Source organism: Sturnus vulgaris, chromosome 16 (assembly GCF_052056855.1).
Source record: "Sturnus vulgaris isolate bStuVul1 chromosome 16, bStuVul1.hap1, whole genome shotgun sequence".
Taxonomy (NCBI): Eukaryota; Metazoa; Chordata; class Aves; order Passeriformes; family Sturnidae; genus Sturnus; species Sturnus vulgaris.
The window spans coordinates 3,083,429-3,109,643 of record NC_142258.1 but is presented as its reverse complement, the minus strand read 5'-3'; the positions used below and the strand labels follow the sequence as shown (position 1 = coordinate 3,109,643).

At 42.8% G+C, this 26,215-nt stretch overlaps 1 protein-coding gene across 2 annotated transcripts; it reads left to right on the top strand.

The window, feature by feature from the left end:
- The first annotated feature begins 8,403 nt into the window (after positions 1-8,403).
- Positions 8,404-24,316, top strand: ARPC1A (actin related protein 2/3 complex subunit 1A). 2 transcript variants are annotated; one of them, XM_014870739.2, is made up of 10 exons: positions 8,404-8,563; positions 11,773-11,854; positions 12,604-12,708; positions 15,155-15,377; positions 17,031-17,138; positions 19,962-20,174; positions 21,384-21,459; positions 21,657-21,850; positions 22,764-22,854; positions 23,930-24,316. In XM_014870739.2, exons 2-10 carry the CDS (start codon positions 11,791-11,793, stop codon positions 23,966-23,968), a joined length of 1,113 nt encoding a protein of 370 aa, XP_014726225.1. In that variant the 5' UTR covers positions 8,404-8,563; positions 11,773-11,790; the 3' UTR covers positions 23,969-24,316. The 2 variants fall into 2 exon arrangements, with proteins under 2 accessions (XP_014726225.1, XP_088030407.1); XM_088174281.1 differs by lacking the exon at positions 8,404-8,563 and adding an exon at positions 9,087-9,242.
- The last annotated feature ends 1,899 nt before the right edge of the window (positions 24,317-26,215 follow it).

The window sequence follows — 26,215 nt, the reverse complement described above, 5'->3', positions numbered from 1 at the left end:
ATGTAAAACTAGAGAGCTTCCTTCAGCTCTTCATTGCTAAAATAAACTAAGTAAGCAAATTAGTAAAAAGCTGTCTCTTTGTTGGAATAAAGTGATACAACTGCTGCCAAAAATCCAATTCTAGTAACTTAAAGACTAGCAACAAAGATTCTATCTCCCTATACACATCTATACACATATACAGACTCAAACCTAACTTGTGCTCAGTTACATCAGCATCATTCAGAAAAAATTCTCTTAAAGTGTGGCTACAATAAGAGGCAAACATGATGCTGAGAGAGCTGGAGTTTTCATGGGGTTTGGTTTTAACTTCTGTTGTTTCAAAAAAAAAAAAAAATCTGGCATCACTTTAAAGAGCTTTGCAGAGAGACCTCCTACAACTTTCAGCATCCTCTCCCTTCATTATTTACATTAATCTTTCACCTGCTTTCAGGACCTTTGGATCCAAAGGGATGAGGATGCTCCCAGCATGAGGAGCTGCAGGAGCTGTAAACGCTGCCTCTGCCCAGCTCAGAGAGAGCTGGAAGAAGTGCAGGCTGACCTGGAGGGCAGTGAGCACTCTGGAAAACTCTAGGAGCAAGCAGAGGTCATGGAGAAGGCATGATGAACTCAGTGTCCAAGAACAGAGAAAATAAAACTATTTGTGCAACAGCTATCTCATCAGAGAGTTTATGTGTGTGTGTGGTTTAACATTAAATCTTAACCCTGGGTAAGAAATGCAGGATTAGGCAAATAATGCATAAATATCAGTGGTCTATAAGGCAAGTCTGATAACTCTATCAGTCTGATAACAGATAGCTCAGTTTTTAAAAATATTACACTCATAGCAGGATTTTCACAAAAACACCATCTTGGCTAAGCTTTACTCCTAGTAAAGCTTATGAAGAGACTTTTAACAAATTTGGTAGAACAGTTAAGACACTACTGAGGGAAAAGCCACCCTGAAATGGACAGCATAAAATTCTGCCTCCATTGAAAGCAGAGTTTTACAGTTGTTTCCATGGTGCTCGAATTTCTTCCATGGACTGTAGCCCCCCAGTGAGATCCATTGTAGTGAAATTTGAAGCCTCCTTGCATTACAGATTGCAGAATGAAATAACATACCTGCCACTTCAGCTCCTGCACAGATTTATGAAGTCACTTTAACATTCACCATTAGAGTCTGCAGGGCTTTTCCATCAAGACCACCCATGATAACATTTCCAAGGAGAAGAGTGTAACTTCTGGAAAGGACTGATAATCCAAGAAGCACTTCTCAGCTGCAATTATGGGACATTGGTTATAAAAACTGACTCATAAATGTGACTTTTATTCGAATAGGATAAAAAATACAACCAATACATTCTGCTCCAATTGACCGATAATAAAAGGATACATTTGAAGCAGGTGAGCTGCAATCTCCATACCAAATTGGGGGTTTAAAACTTATTTGTTATATAAAACCCACACAGCACTGAAGTTGTGCAGCATTCTGGAACACTGTGGCACATTTACATGATGTTGTTTTGCTGAAGAGCAGCCTTTGTTACTAGAATGCTATTTTTCTATTAAAGCCTTTGGAGCTCTCCTTCCATAGAATGTTTTTATTACTATTATTATTATTATTTTTACAGCAGCAACAACAACAGTCCTCCAATGATTCATATCAGTAAACAGTAAGCACTAAATGAGCTGTGGGGTTCATATTTTCCATGAGATAAAAAGACACATCCATACTATAAACTGAGAGAGCAGAGACTATGTTTGTTGAGAAAGCAATCAAATACAGCTTCAGTCAGGTCTAAAGCCAGCTGCTGCTACTGTAGCAGAGCTTTGAAATAAATAATATTGGTATATAAACTCAAATCCAACAGAAATTCAGAAAAATGGATGCGGATTTCAGGCCTTGGTAAACAACAGGGTCTGTTTCTGCCTCAGAGGTGTATCATTGCATCAGTCACAAATCATCTCTGGCAGCTGAATGGAAGAGAGGAGCAGATAAGGATGATGTTTTGGGTCTCTAAGACTTCTTTCTGCCCTCTAAAATCATTTTGTTTACTATTAACTGAAAGCTGGGGCCTGACCTTCAACACATTGCTAACGAGCACGAGGAAATCATCAGCAAGCACTGAGGAGGTGATGAGGGAGCAAAGAAAGCTGTGGCTGATGTAAGTCACCTCCCCACCTTTCTGCCCTTTATGGTGGTAGCTGGAAACTTTCAGGTATACATTCCATTATTTCTCTCCAGTGCTGATTTGAAAGCAGTGTTAATAATAGATGTCAGCACTTGCACTGTTTTTTATGATCCTGAAAGGCAGCATGCATGTTAGCTCACTGATTGCAGCCTGGCAGAATTAATCCACAAAAGAAGAAATTCACTTTCACTCTGCCTCCCTGGTAATCTGCATCACAGATGGCACCCTGAGGAATTCCTCCATTTCCTCTTGATTTGTCCTTTCTTTCACTTATTACACAACTCCACTCCTCACACCTATCAGCCCTCCAACAAAGAGTAGGCTGGGTTCCCTCTCCAGCGAGTCAGTGGCATTTGGAATTGGCAGAGGGGAGCAGAGCTGCCAGCACTGAGCAGATTGCTCCTTTGGCACTGTGCTGACAACTGGCACTTCCCAAATATCACAGCTAGCTGGGGATTTAATGCACAGCATTTCCTCCCAGACTGACACTGAGCCTTCTGCCACCTTTGTGCTTTCTGCTACTGCATGCTCAGACAATGTCTTCACCCTCCACCTACAGCACACGCTCAGCCACCTTCTTTTCTCTGGAGAGTGGAAATAAAAGCCTGAAGTGTCATTAGAATCAAAACTACTGATTTAATAACAGGTGGGGATAACAACTTTGACTAGTCCAGTGGTTCAAAGCAAGCACCCCACCACCTGGTTTATGGTATGATCTAGAGTCATCCAAAATGCCAGGGATTACTCCAATGAGTTCAGTGAACTCTGGATCCAGCCTTCAGAAAGGCAGCCTGTGATACACAATAAAATTAAAGATATGGCAAAATTTCTCAGAAAGTAACACACATTTCAAATCTACATATCCTAGCTTTCCATGATCTGTATAAATAGCTGTGCTCTCAATCTGTTTCATACTTTCCTCACAGGCTTCCTGTGTGGCAAAAGATCTGTGTCAAGAGCAGGATCACTATGTGCACCTGGAAAAGATTAAGAACAACTATTAAATTGCAATAAAAGACCTGTAAGTCAAGATGGAATAGGCAGAATGGTTAGCCCCGAGAGGAGGGGAAAAAAACCACCATTATAAAACTCCAGGGTAAGAAAAACATGCACAAATATATTAGAAAGATTATTTGAACATAGCAGCTATGAAACTCTTTCCTGCACCTGAGCTTCCACATTCAGAACAAATACCTGAAAAGGAACATTTTCATTTAACAACTTATATGTCCCAACGGGAATGCACTAATTCAAGGAAATCCAGGCTAGGCAGAAAAGCTGCATGTGGGATACTCTGAACTCACTGGAGCACAAGGGAATTTCAGCACTTTGCACCCCATGCAGAACTCATCCATCAGAATCTTTATGGTGCCTGAATGCAGCAGTAACAAGCCACTGGTCTCAGCAGCTGATCTACACCCACAAAGGAGAAATTGGAAGGTGTGCTGTCATCAGCAGCATGACTTTAATTTTTCAGCTGCAACAAAACTCTAGACCACAAATAACTTCAAATTCCTGGGGTAGGCACCATTGTCCTGTTTCTGACCCTCAAAATGGCACATCAATTGTGCTTCTCCTCCTCTTCAGATGAAGGAGCTGGAAACAGCAAGACACCAAAGAGAAACACTGTGTGCAGACTGAAAACTCTGCACAACAACAAGAGGTCTCTAAAGGAGTTGGTCTTCCACAAAAAAATGGCTGTAAAACCAACCAGATGGGATAGATGCAGAATAAACTGTAAATGAGGAGGCTGTAGCTCACTGTTTTATCACTTGGGAGTTTGATGGGATGATTCTTACAGGTCCCTTCCAGCTTGATGTGTTCTGTGATCACACAATGGCACCTGGTGCACACCAGGGACACTTTCCCTCTCCAGACACGCTCTGCAGGAAGCACACATTCCATTCATACTGACAGCATCCCTAGACATTGGGCCTTTGTAGACTTGGATGCACCATGTGAGACAGTCCCTGGAATGTGTGCATCACTCTCCACAAAGGATTGCTCTCCTCTGCCTTCTCTGCAGCCACTTCCTGCTCTCAAGCATAGTCTCTGATGTGTGCACAGACATGAACACACAGTTTATAAAATACTTATTAACTACCACTCTTCAGGGTCATGCACATTCTCCTCACCTTGATGTCACTGTGCACAAATATCAGACATATTCCAGGTCAACCTCTCCCAGTGCAAAGATCTCTCTTGCTAAATCAAACAATTTCTGGTACAGGAACAGAGCCTGGCCAATTAAAGGAAGTCTATACACAAAGTGGAAGATGTGGGGGGAGAGAGATGAGATGGCTGCATTGGCTCTGAACAAACTGCACACCACGCACTGTGTCTCAGGCTTTGTTTCCTGGGGAGGTTATCCAAGGCTTCAATTCTCTTCCTCTGTGCCAGTGGCTCAGGGAAGCTGGAGCTTGAGTGTTTGAATCCACCTGCCATGAATTTATTAGAGCAGAAAAGGGTGTGGGATGGAGATGAGGAAAACAAAGGTGTGTTCTCAACAGCAGCTGACTCATGCAGTTCCCTGCAAAAGGGAACACAGATATTCCACAAGTCTCTTTGGGCACAGAGGTACTCCTGGAACAGCTAATGGATGGTACAGATGTTTTCACTAATGGCAAAACAGAAAGGGAAAAGGAGCAGGATCCTTCTACTCCCCAAACGGATGCACAGTAAGGGCTAAACCTTTTCTTAAAATAAAATAATAGAATAGAAGACAGAAGAAGTGAAAGAATCTGCAGACAAAGGAATTATCTGTGTGTTAGACTCAAAACCTTGCAAATAATACATCCCTGGTATATCTGGAAGGATGGAACACATCCAACACTATGTGAAGGATCTGTGCTAACAGATTGAAGATTTTTCAAGTCAAGGATCCAGGTCATGCAAATAATTCCTCTCATCAACAGCCTTTATTCATAGTCTAATTAAGGTTTATTGTATGGGGAAAAACTTGTATTTTTCAGAGTGAGAAAGCAGAACATTGTATTCTGCTCAAACTCAAGATGTAAGGCATTGCAGCAGGAGGATAGAGAGCACAGAAAGAGCAAATTCAAATGAGCTGAGAGGCAAAACCAGCTCCTGTGGCAATGCACACCTAGAATGCACTCAAAGCATGACTTTCCATCCCCAATTACCTGTTTGTGTATCTAACAGCCTGCTTCCAGAAGATCTCTTTTTGACTAGCTGCTACCCTGAAGCTGAATGAAGATGTCCCAGCTTAAATCTTTTTTTCATATATACCTTAAGGTCAGATTGCATCAAAACCACTTTCACTAAAATCAGTTCAGCCTTGCCTGTGAGGCTTTAATCTCCAAAACATCGTCCTCATTCCTGGATTAGCACAGTGCAATTGTATCAGCACTACAGCAGAAGCAGTGGTGGAAAATTCTTGGGGAGGCTTCATTGGAGACAGGGTCTTAGCTTTTAATGCTTAAAATCTCTGCAGAGCTCCTCATTTAGATGCTCTCCCTCCATCTGGTGAAAGTCATTTTGTAAACATAAAACCGTACTTAAAATGTAATTTTGTTGCTGTTACATAACTCTACTCGGCCTAGTTGTGTGTCTTTAATCCCTGCAGTTGAGGCAGTTTCGTTGTGAAACCAGTAAGGGCTGCACTGATGACACAGGCACAGAGCCACAGGACCACTGACAGAAGCCATCTCACCTCCTTCCTGAACACAAGACCTTGTATTGCACTTTTGCCATCCTGACAAATATTTCGGATCCATTCTGAAAAACTTCTCAGAGCAGCCCTACATCCTGTCAAATCAGTTCCTAACACAAGGCTTCACTACTTCAAAGCAGTCACTGGCAATTTTTTACCCAGATCTGCCTTGTTGTTATCTCAGCTTATGACTTCTCACCCTACCCTGTGGACACAGAGAACAAATTGTTCCTTTCCTCAGAGCAGCAGCCTTTCATCTATTCAAAGACTAAGCACATCTTCCCTCAGTTTTCTGTGCTCTCAACAGGCTCAGCCAAAGTTATGTGTTCACAGACCCTGATCATTATTGCCACCCTTTTGTCCAAATCATCCACTTTTCTCTGGTGCACAGGACTTTAATGCTCTTCTAAAGCAGCTCAGCAGAGCAGGATTCCTCTGCGTGTGTTACTTGAATTTTCTTACCCACATGGGGCCTGTGTGGTGTTTACCTCATCTGCAAAAAGATATTTTTTGTTCCTCTTCAGCTTTTGACCCTCCACCCCCCCCTGCAGCACAGCCACCTGCCCTATTCCCAGTGGTGTAAATCTGCAGCTGATGGTGTTGAAGTGAACAGCAGTGCACCTGCTGCTCAACCACATCCCATTTTTACCACAGAGTTCCCATTTTGAATCCTGGTTCTGCCACTGTGCTTATTCTGAACTTGATCTCAGCTTCAGATGCAGTAATTGCATTATTGCCTCACAGATGAGTAATGCACAGGTAATTCCCTGTACAAGCACTGATAATAAGAACTCCTTCCCTCAACCAGTTTTGCAACTCCTTTAGAGCAGTATCATCTAGACTGGTTTCCCAGTTTATTATTAGAATATCCTGCAAGCCAGTGTCAGAAACTCTACTAAAAATCAAGATATATGACATACATTGCTTCACCCTTATCTGCAATCCTTGTTATGCTGCCAGAAGAGGAAATTAGATTGGCTCAATTCATTCCTGACAAAGCCATACTGGCCAGCATTCACCTTCTTTTTTTCCTTTGAGATGCTTATAAATTGTTTATTTTCTCTCAGACTTGAAATTAAACTCACTACTCTATTTCTCCTCGGTATATCAAGGAGTCGCTTATCTCTCCCCATTCTCCCAGACTCTTTTGTTTATTGTTGTATAAAATCTCACAAGTATGAAGGAAACAAACCATGAGACCCCAAAGAGGAGGCAATTCCCCGACAGGATTAAGAGTAGGGTAAATTATTGCTCATGAACTTATTTTGATATTCAAACTCTCAATCATAGAATCATGGAATGGTTTTGGTTGGAAGGCATCATAAAGATCATACAGTTCCAATCCCTCTGCCATGGCAGGGACACCTTCCACTATCCCAGGTTGCTCCAAGCCCTGTCCAACCTGGCCTTGGACACTTCCAGGGATGCCACAGCTTCTCTGGGAAGCCTGCACCAGGGCCTCCCCACCCTCACAGGGAAGAATTTCTCCCCAATATCCCATCTAACCTTGCCCTCTTCCAGTTTGAAGCCATTCCCCCTTGTCCTGTCCCTCCATCCCTTGTTCAAAGTCCCTCTCCAGCTCTCCTGGAGTCCCTTTATGCACTGGAAGAGGCTCTAAGGTCTCCCTGGATCTTCTCTTCTCCAGGCTGAACACTCCCAGCTCACCCAGCCTGGCTCCAGAGCAGCCCTGTCCCCTCCAGTGACAGATTTCCCTGCAGCAGGGACACTGTGGCCAGCAGGACCAGGGCAGTGATCGTCCCCCTGTACCAGCACTGGTGATGCCACACCTTGAGTGCTGTGCTCAGTTTTGGGTCTCTCATTTCAAAAAGGGCATTGAGGTGTTGGAGTCTGTCCAGAGGAGGGCAAAAGGCTCATGAAAGGTCTAGGAAACCTTATGAGCCATGGCTGAGGGAACTGGGTTTGGTTTGTCTCAAGGAGACTCAGTGTGGATTTATTTGCTCTCATTTTTGTGGCATTTTGTCTCTATTATATCATTGCAGTACAAATTCTCTGTGATGTATTCTGTAGGACGGGTTATAGTGTTACTGTTTGGGACCCCAATCTCATGTACGTGTCCAGCACTGTGGCACCCCTGTATTTTGGGAATCATCTATAGGAACAATCAATAAGCACACCTTTGTTTCTTTCTCCTCAGAGAAAAAACCGGGCAGGTGGAAATACTTTCCTTTTCCCCTAGTTTTCTTCCTTTGTTCTCCAGGCTGACTACAGCAGCAGATCTGAGTGGGATCCAGCCTCTTCCACCGTGCCTGCAGTGATAGGACTGAAGGAAACGGCCTTGAGGCACTGGAGAGCCAGGTCAGATGCTGTAATATTTTTTTCACTGTTTGGGTGGTCAAACATTGGAACAGCTGCAGGTAAGTGGTGGATTCACCACAGAAGGCCTTCAAAAGGCGCTCGGGCGATGTAGCTGAGGGATCGGAGCGGCACAGGGGGTGCATTAACAATGGGATTTTATGACCTTAAAGGCCTTTCCTCACCTCCTCAGCTCCCGCACTCGCAGCCGGCGCCGCCCCGCCCTGAGGGGCCGCGCATGCGCAGCTCCGCCCTTTGTGTGGGTCGGGCGGCGGCGCAGGCGCCGTGCGCGTTTCCTGCCGCTCGTGTCCGAGCCGGGCCCGCTCGGCCTCTGCCGCCGCCGGAGCGGAGTCGCGTTGACTGCCCAGAGTCCGCGAGTCCCGCTCCGCCCCCGCCGCCTCAGGTGAGTCCCGGCCACGGCAGCGATGGGCGGCGTGGGTGGGGGAGAGCCTGCGGGCCCGCCGGTGTGAGGGGAAGGCGGGGGGGAGGCAGCGCAGCATCGCTGCCCCGAGGGGTTGGGGACGCCCTGCTGAGGGTGAGGCGATGGGCGCCTCTCGCTCCTTCGCCCTGAGGGGCCGGGAGAGGCGTGGTTGTGGGGCTGCTCCCCATTTCCCCCGCTGTACACCTCCATTTCCCCCGCTGTGCCCCTCACGGCCGTGCCCCTGTGTTGGCAGGGCCGCAGCCCACGGTCCATCAATCCGTGCCCATCCCGAGGATTTTTCCTGCTAACGGTGCTTTGTGGCAGGAGGTGCCCGAGGGGAGCCTCCCCCCTGGGAAATCTGCGCTGAGTGACTCGGGAGGCAGTGACAGTGTGGGAGGCTGTCCTTCCTTCATCGCAGGTGCTTCGCTTCCAGGTGTTTGTAAGTGGTGTAGGTGTTCCGAGAATAGGCAAGGATTAAAAAGATCCTTTTCTCGCTGTCACACATTCAGTCTTCACTTCTGAGTCCGTGTCCCGGCTGGTTGTCCAGGGATGGGTTTTCACCACATATTTCTCACCCCGCTGAGAGGTGACAGCAGCTGAGTCCTGTTCATCCCAACCTCGATCCTTTCAGGCCTTGTACTGAAACAACTGCTCTGGAAAGGTGCAATATTTCCCTTTTTTCTCTATTTTAAAATACTTTATTGAAACTCAAAGTCAGTTGTTTTCCATTTGAAATAAATCTCAGGGAGAGCTGCATTAAGTACTTGGTAACAAAGTCATAGCAGTATCTTCCCCATGTGAGATTCTGAGGTTGGATGACAGGAAGGCACTGAGGTTATTAATTTGTCAAAATCATAAAGCCAGCAGCAATTTTCCCTAGTGAAGTATGAGTTGGATTTTGTCTGTGTATTAGTAAGGAATAAATAGAACTGGAAAACTTCTTTAAAATTTGTCTTCCCAAAGAAAATATCACTGTACCTATCAGGAGACAGAAATAGCACTGCTTTTTGAGGTTATCATCATTGTTGTGTTCTATGGGTTTGTAACTAAACAAAAAAAAAGTCACTTGTAGCCAGTTATGGAGCTCAAGTAAATCAATCAATGGGAAGGAATGGGCTATACAACTTTGGGTTGGAATTGGGAACAGCAAAGGAAAAATAGCTGAACTAGGAGGTAGGGTGGGACCATATTTTATATGTAATGCCAATCTCTGAATAAAATACTACAGTTGTATTAGAAAGTATTTCAAAATAGCTGCATTCCTTGGGGAGAGGAGACTGGATATTTTTACATTTTATTTCGGAAAGAGTAGCAAAGGCTGAGCATTCCTTGTTGGTGGAACAGCTCTTGAACTTTTTCTGTATATGGAAATGTGCTGCTACTGAATGTTGGCAGGAGCTAAAGCAAGATCCTGGAAAAAGCACTTTGCACTTGTGTTTTGCTTATATTCACACGTGGGATCTCAAATGATGCATGTCCAAGGGCAGAGGTAACCCAGATTATGGCAACATTTTCACATTAACAAAAAATAATTATTTTGCCTAGGACTGTGTGTATTTAGTACTGCATTTGGTTGGTACAATGTGATTATTATAAGAACCGTGAAATTCATGCTGGTTAAAATTGTGAGCTGGACTAAAAGGTCGTATTGTTAAAAATTGTATTTCAAGTACATTTGAAAAATGCACCCATAATTTGCATATTTTTAGAATAACAGTGCTCTATTTCCTTAAACAAAAAACTAAATAAAATAAAAGGTCTCTCCAGTTACTTGCATTGATGAAATACTCTCTCACCTCTGCTCCAAGATTCAGCACTTTCAAGGTATTTGTTAAACTGATGGTGTGATAGTAATTCCTGAGGCTCTGTGAGAACATACTCATCCTTCTTTCACTCCTAAGTTTCTGTTGGATTGCCATTCATTTCCTGTTTGCTTCCAAATTCCTACCTTGTCCTGAAGTCTCCACCCTCTGCTAACATGGCCATACTTGGGTATGTTGTAATTCCAGGCTCTAATGGGTGTGGATGTCTTGGAATGACATCACGGAGATAGTTCTTTTAATATGGATATGTGGGGGTAAAAATGCTTTGATCCATCAGGCAGTGATAAATTGCTGTGGAAATTAGTGGAATATACAAAAGGAACTGACAAATCCAGGTTGGATGTGTTGAACTGTGCACATTTTTATTATCACAGGTGACCTTGAGTTTTTATGGTGTTACCTTCCATCCATTTATTCTGCTCTAGTTAATACAGCACATAGAATACTATATTTTCATACTTAAAATATTTTGATGTCTAAAATATTTTAATTTCAAAAATATACTATTCCATGTCTTGTATTAACCAAAGGCAGCATAAATGGATGGAAGATAATATAATAAAAACATTTTAAACAATCTTGGGTCTGCAGATGGATTTGCCTCCAAATTGCAAATTTTCAGCACTATCTCTTGTAACAGGCATAAGTTTAAAAAGTAGGTATTTTGCCTTTTTTAAACAAAATACTCACAAACTAAAATGATTCTGCTTGGTTTAGTGTTTGAGTTTCATGGGGCAGAAGCCTGATTATCAAACGGTTCAATGCTAGAATTAATTTGAAGAAATTACTAATTAGTTAATTATTAATTTTAGTAATTTTTTCCCTAGGATACATATAAATGGTTTTATGAAATAATATATCAGCAGATCACAGTTACACATCAGTTTGGCTTCCAGAGAAAAATATTTTGTTACAGTGCTGCCTGTGAGCCTGGATACAAGTCAAGCTTTAGAATCAGTTCACTGAGCTTTGTCCTAGATATTTATTTTTTTAATTACTCTATTTCCATAATAAAATTAATAAGTTTATTGGATTTCTTGAGGACCTGCTCTCTTGTCCATGATGATACACAAAGAAACAAGTGTATCTGGCTTTTAGGGCAATTGCAATTGGCTAACATGAGCAGAACAATGAAAATCCATCATCTACTGAAAATATCTGGGGGTGTGACACAGGCAGCTCTTGAGCAGCCTTATATTTATTAATTCCATTTATTAAGTTGTGATCTGTAAATAAATTGAAACACTGCACTGAAAGATGCTCGGTAAATGTTGAAGGTTAACTTTGTTTTATTAATTCTCTCATTTTGAAGCGTTTTGTTTTCAGTTTTACACCTTTCATTCAGCCTTTTCACTTTTTACAACCTAGGAATCTGTGTAACTCGGAATGTCTCTGCACCAGTTCCTGCTGGAGCCAATCACCTGCCATGCCTGGAACAGAGACCGTACTCGTAAGTAATAAATTCATTTCCATTTTTCATTTCTTTTTTTTTTTTTTTTTTCAATTGCTGATTTCTTTCTGCTGTCAGTTTTTGATCTTGTGATGTCCTTGGTCACATTTAGGGAAGGGGTGATCAGATAAATAGTTCCACCTGTTAAATGTTCTACTTGTGATCCAAAAAACACGTGTCTTCCAAATCTGAGCTTTTCTAAACCTGTTGCTGGAACTCTGGCACAGAAGGTAATTGAGTCTTCCTGGAGTTCCACAAAGCTTTGCCTCTTGGCCAAGTTTTCTATGTAATGTGGATTGTTGTGTTCCAAATGTGTTGTCTTCCTGTGCAGAGTTCTCATGACCATGGTATGGATACAGATATCAGACTGCCAGAGGGCAGGGTTAGATGGGATTTTGGGAAGAAATTCTTCCCTGTGAGGCTGGGGAGGCCCCTGGATCCCTGGAAGTGCCCAAGGCCAGGTTGGACACTGGGACTTGGAGCAACCTGGGATAGTGGAAGGTGTCCCTGCTCATGGCAGGGGATTGGAACTGGATGATCTTTAAGATGCCTCCAACCCAAACCATTCCATGATTCTCTGTCCATAATTATTGGAGATTTTCCAGGGATTTTGGCCCTTTGTTTACAAAACCTATGTAATGCTCTCAAATTTGTGAATAGAGGTTTTAGATTGGAAAAGTCTTTCCAAATATAGCATTTGCTATTAAAAAGCCTTCTGTACAATTGGATTGTTTTATTTTTCTTTCAAGAGATTGCCATTAGCCCTAATAACCATGAAGTGCACATCTACAAGAAGAGTGGGAACCAGTGGGTGAAGGCTCATGAGCTGAAGGAACACAATGGACACATTACAGGTGAGTTTGGGCTGAGCCAGACATGAAGTTTTCCAGCCCCTCCTGTTTTCCTCAGTTGAGATTCTGAGCAGGAAATCTGCAAGTGTTGAGTAAATAGATCTTTTTATAGGTTGGCATTCCCACTCAGAGAGAGCCTTGCAGCACTTTTCTGAACTGCATGCAGTGAATGTTAGGAAGAAAAGCTCTATCTCATTTCCAGACATTTCAGTAGAGTTACTGAGCCATTTGTTCTTATCTATGGCTTATTTTTCATCCCTAATGACATAATGAGAACACATTCTCAGTCTACTGAAGTAATCTGGTTGTGTCACAGTGATGCATGCTGCTCCCTTTCAAGTGCTAGTACTAAAATTTCATCAAGTATACGACTGTAGCATTGCTTTGTGGTTTCCAACAACAATAAATACCCTTTTTTAGGGACTGTATAAACATTTGAAGTGGTCAGTCCTGGACTTAGACCATCAGTGAGCACATTTATTTCAGGCCCAGAGTATCTGTACATCCACAATGAAAATTAAGAAGAGCTGCCACGTTGAGTCACAAGGTGTTATTTTAAAAAATGTGATTATCCTGTGGCAGTCTTTTATATTACTGGGGTTTTTTTCCATGGTGATGTTTTTAAAAGGGCTTTATTCTCCTAAGGAAATGAATATAATTTATACAAGCACTTGCCCAAAGCAGCAAATTCTGTTCTCAGCTCACTAATGGGCAGAAGTATTTGTCCAAAAGCATTTTGTAGGAACTTTATTCAATTTTTCCAATTCTTGCTGTCCAAGAGTACAACAGTCCCTGCTTCTTTGTGAAGAATCACTTGAGCTGCATTTCCAAATGAGCTGTGTCCCCCACAGGACATTTTACTTGTACCTGGAAGTGTTAGAAGCCAAATATTCATGACTTGGGAAAAGAGCTCTCCCTGCTTTCCTGCACGGTGTGTACCTTTGGAATACAAAGTGCTGTGGTGATTGTAAAGAGTGGAGTTAAGCTGTGGTTACACACAGGAGATCCACTGATCAAACTGCTTGTAACCCTGACAGGAGTGAGTCTGCTGCTGCCACTCCAGCTCCTGATCACAGGGGACAAGGTCCTTCTCTGACCCGGGTTTGTGGTGAGCTGCCTCTACTCACTCACAGGAAGAGCTTTCTTCATTCTCTTGGCTTAGTTTTCTACTAAGATAAAAATCTGAACTTGGCATAATTCAGAACAGCACCAGGGCTGGTGAGAGGAGGTGATGGGCAGGAGAAGGAAAGAGAGGCAGGATGGCCCCTCTTTCAAAGGCAGTGCTAGAGCTCCTGTAACTGTAATTTCTGACTACCAAGCTCTTCACATTTTAAGCATAAATCTATTTTGAAGTAAACAATATATGAATAATATGGTAGCATTAGTACAAATTCTTTCCACAGCTTTTATCCCACTTTCAGTCTGTGAGCTTAAGAGATGTTTTTAATACTGAATGTAATAATGGAGAGTTGAGGACTGTGTCCCAAAGGCTGCTACAGAAAAGATGAAAAATAATATTCCCATAACACTTTCCAGTTGGGAACATCCTTCATTGTCTAGGAGGGGAAAGAAGCAATGGCAGCCTTATCAAAGGTTTTATTTTATTCTTTGAGTTAGTTTTTTGGGGTTTTTTGTTGGTAAATTTTTCTTGTGGCTCAGCTTAAATAGGCATGGAAAAAATGTAAGGATTGTGTCAATACATAAAGATTGATAGTGTCTAACCAAAAAGCCCTGTTATCTAAACTTTAGATCATGGCTGCAGTCTGGCAGCAAGCACAAGATGTTGTTAGAGGTTGTGCAGTTTTAGAATTGCTGAGTTTCAGCTGTTGAGGGGGATCTTGCAGAAGTCCGAGGTTTGGAGGGTGCTGGTGGACAGGCCTTGGCCGGTCTGCAGAGCTCCACCTGTTGGCCAGCCCTCGGAGCTTCCTCAGCCAGCAAATCCCTGGGATCTGGGAATTTGAGATCTGCAGTTTTGGTGAAAGCTAGAGGGAGAAACAAGTATCCCTAACAGCTTGAAATAGCTCCTGGAGAATGAGATGAAGGTGAATGACATAAGACTAATAACTGCCTGAGTGATCAGTTGGTCAGGAACTGCAGTGACAGGGCAAGGAGGAATGGCTTCAGACTGAAAGAGGGGAAGTTTAGGTTAGATATTTGGCAAAATTCTTCCTTGTGAGGGTGGTGAGGTCCTGGGTTAGATTGCCTAGAAAAGCTGAGGCTGCCCCTGGGTCCCTGGAAGTCTCCAAGGCCAGGTTGGATGGGGCTTGGAGCAGCCTGGGATAATGAATGGGAGTTAGCACAGAGTTGGAACTGGATGATCTCTAAAGTCCTTTCCACCCCAAACCATTCTGGGATTCTGTAACAGAGTGCTGTGAGGTGATCTCTGTTTTACATTATAAAGCAAACACCATGAGGGGAAAACGAATTTTTGTGAACTCTTCACTTGCAGGTATTGACTGGGCTCCCAAAAGCGACCGCATCGTGACGTGCGGCGCCGACCGCAACGCCTACGTGTGGAGCCAGAAGGACGGCGTGTGGAAACCCACCCTCGTCATCCTCAGGATCAACCGCGCCGCCACCTTCGTCAAGTGGTCTCCCTTGGAGAACAAATTTGCTGTGGGAAGTGGAGCTCGACTCATATCTGTGTGCTACTTTGAGTCTGAAAATGACTGGTGAGCTGTTTTCGTGGCTTTAAGGTCTGCATGGGAAAGCTGAAGCTTTTTAGTGCTGGTAACTGGGTTAGTGTTTTACGAATTCCTAAAATATTCAGGAGATGAGGGATGGCCTCATCAGTTCTTTTTGTGGACTTCAGCATCTGGGGGAAAAGGTTCTCTCTCCTTCACTCTGCTGTAGCATCTAAAGGCCTTTGACTTTGCCTATTTTCAGTCAGTACAAGTTGGCGTGGATGTGTTCTGCCTGACTGCCATAAACATATGTTGCTTTTCTAAAAGTGCAAGAATTTCTGCAGAGTAAAGATTTCATTGCTACAACTATATGGTTGAAAAAAGATAAATGTTTCCTTCCCCCTCTTCACGCCAGAATGAATGAAGAAATCTTCACTCAAGTCTTTCTTCCATGTACTTTATTTTGGGTCGTTTCTTGTCATTAGAGGTTTGAATCTGTCACATCTCCAGATCTGTTAGAAGATGTTTGAGCTTTTCCTCGACCTGTTCTGCATTTTGTCATGTACTTGTATCACAGTTTATAGATTTCACATAGAAATATCACAAAGATATTTGCACCATTAACATTTTTCTCATTTTAGCATCTAGGCTTAATGCTTCTGATCTTCTCCCTTTGTAGCTGCATGTGTTGGAGCTACATTAGCTGTATCATCTGTAGCTGAAATCAGTGTGTGGAGTATCTCTTATTTTGGGTTGCATAAGCAGGCACAAAAACACACAGGTGTCCTGTGTGCAGTCTGCCATGTGGAGATGAAAAACAATGACACAATCTGCAAAATACATTTTGAAGATTGTTTTGGACTTTTATGCCTTCCAGCCTGTTCACTTATCAATATTTTTTCTCTGCCTCATTTGTCTGCAAAAGAATCAAGACTCCATATGCTAAAGAAATATAATTTGTAAATTGTGAGCCTTAGAATTTGTGCCTGATGGAAGCAAAATCAAAGAAAAAGCACCATCATCCCAAAGGCCATCAAGTGAATAATAGATTTCATTACAAGTTTGTAAATACTTCAGATAAACCAAATCTGCTGAGACATATTTAGGCCACTATTGATGCATTCAGCAGCAGGACCACTTTGCACTGCACATAATTGAGATGAATGCACTGGTTGGGTCATTGGCAGTCCCCCCATTTTCTTGTTGTGTTTTATAGTTATTGTATTTTTAAACGGTAGAAAAGTCAATAGGCAAGAGATGTGACTATAAAACTTGGAAGGACTGGAGGACTTGTACTTGGTGATCCATGAAAACAGTGCTGCTTAGCTCAGTGTCACAGTCACAGCTGACCTCGTGTTCACTGGGGGAAGAGACCTGGCAATTCCTGTGCAAAATTCACATCAACGACTTCCATCTGATGCATTATAAAAAATAGTTTGACTGGAAATAGGACTTAGCTGAGGAGGTACATATTTAATAAGTATGTTCGTAATATTTGAAAGTTTAATTAAGCTAAGCATAAGGTTCACAGATTGCACAAGAGAATGTGAAAGACTTGGACATGAAGTTTTTTCCAAAACTGATGTGTTTAGTCATTGACAAAGAGTGATCTTTTTGAGGAGTGCTTCATGGATTTGTGGGAATCAAGTAAAATATATTCATATAAATTTTATGTCCTATTTTGGTTTGGTTTCATTTTAGGTGGGTGAGCAAACACATTAAAAAGCCCATTCGTTCCACTGTCCTCAGCCTGGACTGGCACCCCAACAATGTCCTGCTGGCTGCAGGATCCTGTGACTTCAAGTGCAGGTGAGAAACTAAAGCATTTATCTAGTTTGGGTTACTGGATCAGATCAGTAGCTTGAGCATGTTGATCAGGTAGTTGCACTTGCTATTAAAATAAAAGGTGGCTCATTGTGTGCTGTTGTTGGTACCAAAGTAAAATATCCAGCTTGAGAAACGTTGGCTTTGTTGCTGTTGTGTCCTGACTTTGGACAGCCAGCCTGGATGTGCTGAGGGACACAGCTGAATTTGGGGAATTGGCAGGTTCCTTCTAGCATTACACAGCATTTAGGCTCAGAGCTGGTCATTAGGCTGAAGTTGGATTGGCAGGTGTCATTTTGTAGAACACCAACACTGCTAGTTAGAGTTTAAAAAGCAATATCCTAATGATGCAGTTCCAAAATTCAAAGGAGCTGGCCATTTCCAAAGGTGTTGTCCCATCTTTTTGTTCCCTGAGTTCCTTGTTCCCTCCCCTTTGCCTGTGGGGAGCAGAGTCAAGGAATTGATCCACCTGCAACTCAACACAGAAGAGATTTTAGAAGAGATAGAAGGGATTTTTTTGAAGACCATTAAAAAATAAAAAAAAAGGCTGTTAAACTCAGATTGGCTGAGAGATGGATGAAGGAGACTTTGCAAGTGATTGTGAAATTACAGGGTGAGGGATGGGCCCTGCAAACTGCCCTGTGCTGAGTGATTGGGGTCACTGCAGGGGAGTCTGCAGGGCCTGACTTGAATCCACATTGACTTAATCACTTGTACCTTGAACGATAATGAAAGCTTCTTTTCTTAAATTCTTTATGTAATAGGGCAATTTTAAAGCTTCAAAGTGTGTACTAAAAATGACTAAGGAGGAGTGGGAGGGGGAGGTGGGACTGACTATTACATTCCTTATTTCAGAATGAAACCCTTGCATCTAAACCCCCTCCTTTGAAAGCCTTTCATGTAAGGAGAGATATTAAATGGAAGCTGGGAAAGAGAGGGGAGATTTCTCTCCCCTTTGATGCCTTATTTCCAGTTTTAATTAGATAAACTGTATGTATTCACTTCCTGTCACAAAACAGGTGATGTGAAACAGAAGCAGCTACTTTTCACATTTAGAATTTTAAATATTTGGTTTCATAAAGGATCTCAGGACTTTGACATAGGTTACTTGAAATTTGTGTGTGTGTCCAACCCAAACCATTCTGGGATTCTAGGATGATGTTTCTTCCCCAAAACCGTGAAAAAACTATTCTCTTTATAAAAGATGAGTACAGATCTTCAGAATTCCAGTTCTCCCTTCAGTTCCATATTAAAAAAAGTAAAGATACCTGAAGTGTGCACCTGTTCTGATGGAAATGAGGAAACAGATCTGCCAGAGCCACTGCCACGTAATAAGCAGCTAAGTGGGAAACATTTTGGGGAAGGAATGGAGGGCAGGAGCTGCAAATTGCTGGATATTCAGCAGAGTTTTTGGTGCTTGGCCAAGATAAATGAGCTCACTTTATATTTATCTGAAATATATATATCTATAGCTACAAGCACCACATAAGTATAATTTTATGTTCTTGCTGAAGGAATGAAAGTCATTTCCCAACATTCTTTGAAGGATGGGACCTTAAGCTGAGGTGATTTTAGTTTTAAAAGACAGGGAGACTTTAATAAGGGTAAAGACTTCTTATATTTTTAACAGTTAAATTCAAGGTCTTCCCTACTTAGGTATGATTTTCCTGCCTTGTGTCAAAGGCTGTTGCTTTTAACATCTTGTCCTACTTCCATACATTAAGAGACCATCCTTTTAGGTGGCTCTATAAAATTTGGTTTTTTAAAGGATTATCGTTAGATTATATTTAAACTGATAGAGCCAAATATATATCCATACTTAATTCCCTGAAAATCTGTACCTAATATAGCTTCAGTTAAACCCTTCTCATTCCAAATGAGAAGCTTTATTAAAATAAGCTGAATTTAGGTACCTTTGGAAGTGCTTACCCCACAAACACAAAAGATATAAAAAACAGGGAAGGGGGAGCTACATTTCCTTAAACTCACTATAAAATAATTCCTGTTTGTGTGTGACTGCAACCATGAAAATTTGATCATAGCTTTTCATTTATACTGATTTTTTTTTCCCTCTGGTAGTAGCATGGTGTAGCTGCCTTGCTCCTCCTGTTCAATGGACTCAAATCCTATGGTTGTGACGTCCCATTAAATTCCATGGTAACAGTCAAGAACACCATATTGTGGCATGTCTGAATCATGCAGAAGGAATTTGATGAAAGGAGGAGGCTTTCTATTTAAACATATCTTGAAAATTTTAGTGCTGGGAGAAAAAAAAACCTATAAAAACATTGCAGTATTTCAGGTTTTCAAGGCATTTTTGCAATAATGAGCTGGAAGAAGGTGGCTCAGAGCTCCTTTGCTGGCATTAGAACATCACATTTCTTTCTTTGAAATCCTGCTAAAATGGGAATGTTCTTAAAAAGTGGGTAATTTTGTAGGTGTTTGTATTAGCTTCTAATTATACAGTGCCATTCCTGGGTTTTCTCTAACTGAAGGATCGACTCAGGAGAGCTGTTAGCACCGCAAAAGGATGAAAGGGAAATCTTGGCACAGGGAAAAATGCACTGACAACGTGTATTTTTGTGCCATCTTCTGGAAAAAAGGGAAAGGACTACAAGGACAGCCTTTATGACAAACCTGTGTGCTTTGCACCCTTCGTGCTGCTGCTTCCAGGCTTGTTTACAGACACCAAAATATTTTATTTTGGGAGAACCGGGACACATCTCCCCGCTTCCAACATGAAACGCATCCCATGCTCCCAGGAGCTTTGTCCTCTCTTTTTTCACACCAAAATCTTTTTATTTGCAGGGTGTTCTCTGCTTACATTAAGGAAGTGGATGAAAAGCCAGCCAGCACTCCCTGGGGCTCCAAGATGCCTTTTGGGCAGCTGATGTCAGAATTCGGGGGCGCGGGCAGCGGAGGGTGGGTGCACAGCGTGAGCTTCTCCGCCAGTGGCAACCGCCTGGCCTGGGTCAGCCATGACAGCACTGTGTCAGTGGCTGATGCCTCCAAAAACATGATGTGAGTATCCCCCCCCGTGCTGGTATCATGAGCCTGATGGTCCTGAAAGGTCTTTTCCAACCTTAATGATTCCGTGATTCTGTGTGGGATGTTGGGCTCACAAGCTGGCGCCTCTGTTGCCTGTTTTACTGTGGATTCCAGGAGTCTCTTTGAGGCTTGTGTAAATAGAAATACTCCATAAATAAGGTTGTTTCTGTGAATTTTAGATTATATAGTTTAACTTCTTTGTAAGAATCCTTCAGTGGATTCTTACAAAGAATTTAAAGATTCTTCCCCAAAATTTATTTTTGGGGAAAAAGGAGACATTTGGGAAAAAAGGGTATGTTCCACTGAGTCACCAGGGAACCAATATTTCCTTTTCCAAAACATTATTTGCAATACAAAATATTCCCAATTCAAAGAGAATCCAGAAACATGTTTACTCCTTAACTAAGATCCCATCCCCAACCAGGATCTGGAAAATAAGTTGTTCATTAAATATTCATTCCAACCTCTGTCCTTAAGATGATGTTGATGCAAGGTTTCAACTTGTATCTTGCAATCCAAAATATTTTACTAACAGTTGCTCTTACTGCTCCTCCTCTTGATCTGCATAACTTTGCAGTGTCCTTGGCATTCCAGCCAGGAAGGATGAGATTCTTCATATGTTTTGGTAACAGAAGTCTCTGGGGTCAGCCAGGCATTGCTGGAATTCATTTTGAATTGTGGTTCTGATCACTGCTGTTGTACAAGTACCTGGCAGGGAATATGATCATTATAAAGTGTTTAAAAATTCTCTTTATTTATCATTAAATTGAAGAAGTTGAATTTTAAAAAAAGTTAAATTAAATGAACATCAAGGCTTTTTTCCTCTGCAAAGATGTCAAGCAGCAAAACTTCAAGTATTTTTTATATTCAAATGAAATTAATATCTTCATCAATGCAGACATTTTTGGGGTTATTCCTTTTAAACTCTTGGCCCTTTTTACACACAATTTTGGTAACGTTAGCCTTTCACCTGGAATATTTAGTTTTGTTATAAATCTTCCAGCACACTTTCATTAGGCTGTAACTTTTCATTACAAATTACAACCTTCTGTTGTCACCACAGGACAGCCGAGCTACCCTGACTTTTCCAACCATCCTTGTGTGGGAACGGTGCCTATTTTTTGTTAGAGCCGAAAATGAGAGGTTTCAGTGAATCCCTCTAACAAATGTCCTTGTGCTCAGGGTTTCGCAGCTGAAAACAGAGTTCCTCCCACTCCTGAGCGTGTCCTTTGTCTCTGAGAACAGCGTGGTGGCAGCTGTAAGTGTCTGCTATTTCCTCCTTTGTCGTGTTTTGGAGGGGGAGGAAACCCCATATTTTGCACAGTTAGTAATAATAATAATAATAATAATAATAAACGAGCTCTGCCCTGGTGTCAGTGCTTGGGAGTGCTGGGCATTCCCAAGGGCAGGGTGGGAATGTTAAGGTGGTGTTTCCTGACGGGTTTTTCCTTGCAGGGCCACGACTGCTGCCCCATGCTCTTCAACTGTGACGACCGTGGCTTGCTGAGCTTCGTTTCCAAACTCGACATTCCCAAACAGAGCATCCAGCGCAACATCTCCGCCATGGAGCGCTTCCGGAACATGGATAAAAGAGCCACCACGGAAGATCGTAACACCACCCTGGAGACACTGCACCAAAACAGCATCACGTGAGTGTCCTGCTGCCAGGAGCAGTCCAGGGAATGTTCTCCATGCCCAGTGGGTTTCCCAGGCTGCTCTGCAAACACTCAGGTTTGCTGTAGCTGGTGTCTCTTTTTCCTTGTAGTCTTTCCCCAGCAACTCTTTGTTTCTGGGATTTATGTGCTGGTGAAGTTAATCATTGACATGGCTACAGCTGTTTGTTCGTGGTTAATGTGTTGTGTACCTTGGACACAGCTTATCTTATCAAATATGTGGGTAGTTCCCAAGAGGCTGGTGGCACTGTGCAAAATCCAGTCAGCAAAGTCTACCTGACGTTCACATCACAGCTTCCTATTTAGTATGTTACTGCCATGTGTATTTATCTATTATGTATCATTGTTTTCAGACTGAAAGAGGGGAAATTTAGGTTAAACATGCCAAAAAATCCGTCTCTTGTGAGGGTGAGGAGGCCCTGGCACAGATTGCCCAGAGAAGCTGTGGCTGCCCCATCCCTGGAAGCTTTCAAGGTCAGGTTGGAACAACCTGGGGTAGTGGAAAGTGTCCCTCCCTATAGCAGGGAGTGGGTCTGGGTGAGCTTTAAGGTCCCTTTCACCCCAAACCATTGCACAATTCTGTTAATCAAAAGGATTCATTCAATTTAATTGGGTAAAATATCTTCACATTAAAAAAAAAAATGTGATCCCAGAGGATGTTGAGCAATTTCTCTTTATTCAAGGAAAACATTTAGTCTCACTAAACCATTAAAGAACTTTCAGCATCTTTTTCTTGGCTTATTTCTCTGAGGCATTCTACCAAGAATCTAGTGTAGGCTCTACTATAGTCATGTCTCCATCTGAAAGAGTAGGAGTAGAATTCAACCCAAATTTCCCAGTTTTCTGGCTCTCTGGAATGGGTGTTGGAGCTCTCACTGTCTGTTTGCAGCCAAGTGTCTATTTATGAGATAGACAAACGGGATTGTCGGAAATTCTGCACCACCGGCATCGATGGAGCAATGACCATCTGGGATTTTAAGGTAAAAATGTGCTTTCACTACCATGTTTATGTCAACTAGCTGGGCTGGTGGGTTTTTTTATTTTATCTCTAGTCTCAACTCCTGGGGCTCAGCCCCAAGCCAGGTTGTAGTAGCAGCAGGAAATCCAGACTGGAGAATCCAAAACCTTTAGTGAAGTCCATAAAAAAATGGATCCAAGAATCTGCATAAATGCAGATGCAGTTTGTTAAGCAGATGGTGCTAATACAGACTTATTTTTTTAATGGAATTACTTAATGTCCCTGTAGGAATCCCCTTAATTCTTTCACTCTCCAGCCTCAGCTACAGCTGGGCTGGAAGAATTCGTACAGCACAACCCCTGCCTCTTCCTTCTTCCATCCCATGGGACTCTGCTCATTGTCCTGTTGCAGAACATGGTCCTGTCCTCAAGGAGTAATAAGTTGTCTCTAACAGTAGGAAAATACAATCTTGAAAATCCTAAAAGGATGTATTAATATCCGTGCTTGCTTTGCTCAGGCCTGGCCAACAGAGGGCCCTGTTGGTCTTCCCAAAATGGATATGGGATCTGATTTAGGGAGAAATTGTCTCTGTTCTGTGCGGCCTGAGTGCTCTGGTGGGGACAGGAGTCAAACAAGAAGTGGAGATGATCTCTAAGCTGCTTTAGTGCAGTTTCAAATCTGTATCATTGGCCTGTAGATGCCTGAGTTTGAAAGGAATTACTGTTGTGGTCTCTGGATCTTGCTTTAGGAAGAAATCTTCCTAATTTCTCCACAGGAGAAATTCTTTCCTGTGAGAATGGTGAGGCCCTGGCACAGGGTGCCCAGAGAATCTGTGGCTGCCCCTGGATCCCTGGAAGTGTCCCAGGCCAGGTTGGACAGGGCTTGGGATAGTGGAAGGTGTCCCTGGCCTGGCAGGGGCTGAAACAAGATGATCTTTAAGGTCTCTTCCAACCCAAACCATTCTGGGATTCTATGACTCAGTATAATTTCAAATATTCATAGTTTTTACTTGGTTTTCTAAGCATTTACACTGAATTATTCAACCCAAGCTACAGCAGCAGATTGTAATTATGATTTTGTTTTCTCTCTCCTTCAAGACTTTAGAGTCCTCCATCCAAGGGCTACGAATCATGTGAAAATGGATTTCTGTGATCTAGCAGAACAAACTGCTTGACAGAACGCAGCTCCCACATCTGCACAAACCTGAAAAGGGAGGAGGAGGAAGGTGAAATATTTGGAAACACTGAGAAAATACAGCTTGGCAGATTTTCTTTTGAATCTAAATTTGGTGAATTGTGTTGGTTTCAAAATCAGCTGTGATTGTTCTTTTTTTTTTTTTTGGTTGGTTGTTTCATTCCATTCTTTACCAAAGCTGCTCCTTAAGTAGTTTATTGCAGGAAGTTATGAATCACTAACTTAAAAGGGGAATTTTATGTAAATTGTCTGCTAGAAATAATAATAATAATAAAAAAGAGAAAAACTGATTATTTGTTTTGATGCTTATTGATTAAAAAAAGGGCTGTTAAGGAAATTGGGAGAGAGAGTGGGGAAAACCCTGCACTGATACTTTATGGCCTTAAAATAGGAGAGGTTCATCTTAACTGAAAGGTTCTAAAGTTGACAGACCTGGAGTTCTGATGATCTGGATGTGAAGATTCAGATGAGCTTACCAGGGGAATTCTTCCCTTGAGGTGATGATTTTGGAGGATGAATGATTTTATCCTACTTCATTCTGTGTGCCTTGAATTTAATTCATAACAACAGCAAATTAACCTGAATGTCTTTTTTTGTTGTCTGCTCAGTGGGTTACATTTTTCCAAAGGTGAGTGACCAGAATTATTTGTAGTTGCCTTTGGGACTGGTCCCAAGGCTGCTCCCCTGTGCCCAGGGGACAGGATGGAAAGCTCTGTGTGGAAGGTGAGACAAAAATCTGCTGAGCCTTGTCTGGGAAAGACAGATTAAAAGCAAATCACTTTGTAAGTCCATGAAACTTCAAGGCTGGGGAATCACCACCCCTGGAGGTGTTCAAGGAACAGCTGGATATGGCACTCAGTGCTCTGAGCTGGTTGGCAAGGTGGGGATTGGTCACAGGTTGGACTTGATGAACTTGGAGGTTTTTTTCCTCCCTCAGTGGTTCTGGGGTTCTGTGTCCTTTAGAGCTGAGCTCTCAACCTGTAAAATCCTGTGTTTATAACGACTGGTGGGCAAATGAGGCTCCAGCCAGAGGTGTCAGCGTGGTCTGGCTTCTGTTCTGATCCTTTGTCCCCAGGTACCTTTTGCAGTTCGGCTCCAGCCTCAGGAGCTTCATGGAGGGATTTGCACACAATTTATTCACAGGGTGTAGCTCCTCCTCCCTGTGCTGCTGCACTGCTGTGCTCCGAGGGGATTAGCTGGCTCATGGCATTGCTTTGCAAAACTTAAAATGGTCATTTCTGCAGAAAATGCAGAAGTGTCTTTAAAAAAACCTCAATGACTAAATTTACCACTTCCTCTGGAACCTGAGTTGTTTCATACCCTGTTCGTTTCTCAGCTGGGTGGGGGTGAAAGGGGAGGGTGGAAGATGAGCTCTGAGTGGCAGCCACTGTTCTCCATCACAGAGCTGGATCTTTCTCTGTTTTCCTTGTGTCTCCCACCTTCTCCCCTGGCAGTCAGGCTTGGCTTTGCAATTTCCCTTCTAAACATACAATAATGTTTCATTTCTTGCAGTCAGGGGATCAGGGGGGTAGCATGGCTGGGATGGATGGGCTGGGGAGCAGGGAATACTCACTGGAGCCTGCCTGCAACTCCCCCCAAAAACAATCACTGCTGCTCATCATTGCACTGCCCCAACCCCAGAGAAAACCCCACCAGAAGTGTCCCCAGTGTCTGTGCAGTGGGACAGTTCCTCTACAACCTTTTTGAGGATGTGACGTGCTGTGGGGGCAGGAGGATCTTTCCACTTCAAAAACAGAAGAGAAAGCAGATAAAGGGTTTGGGCAAACATGAACTGGGTATGGCAGAGGCCCAGCAGGGCAGAGCCTCCATCCCTGACTTCCACAGTGCCAGATTTTCCCCCCATGGAGCCTTGGAGAGCCCCAAGCAGGGGTCACAAGCAGTGGGGGCAGCTCATGGCACTCGTTAGCACAGGCCCAAGCAGGAGCAGCCTGGAGATGGGAGCAAGGAGGAAAGGGCATGGCAGGCGAGGAACAGGCGTCACACTGTCCCCTCCCTTCCCTTAGTGATGTACCCCAAATCTTCCTGCAGAAGTTAAAACTGACCCACAGTTCAATCCCATCTCTGCCTGGGAGACACCTCGGGATCTCTGCAGGGCTCATGGCAACACACATGGAATGAAGCCCAGCTATGGATGAGGATGAGGAGCGAGGGGCTGCCTGCTCTGTGCC

Excerpts from the sequence above, each read along its gene's own strand:
- ARPC1A (XM_014870739.2), top strand. The coding sequence starts at position 11,791 with ATGTCTCTGCACCAGTTCCTGCTGGAGCCAATCACCTGCCATGCCTGG. Across the intron at positions 21,460-21,656 it reads AGAACAGCGTGGTGGCAGCT|GGCCACGACTGCTGCCCCAT; the intron begins GTAAGTGTCTGC and ends TTTTCCTTGCAG. Across the intron at positions 22,855-23,929 it reads TGACCATCTGGGATTTTAAG|ACTTTAGAGTCCTCCATCCA; the intron begins GTAAAAATGTGC and ends CTCTCCTTCAAG.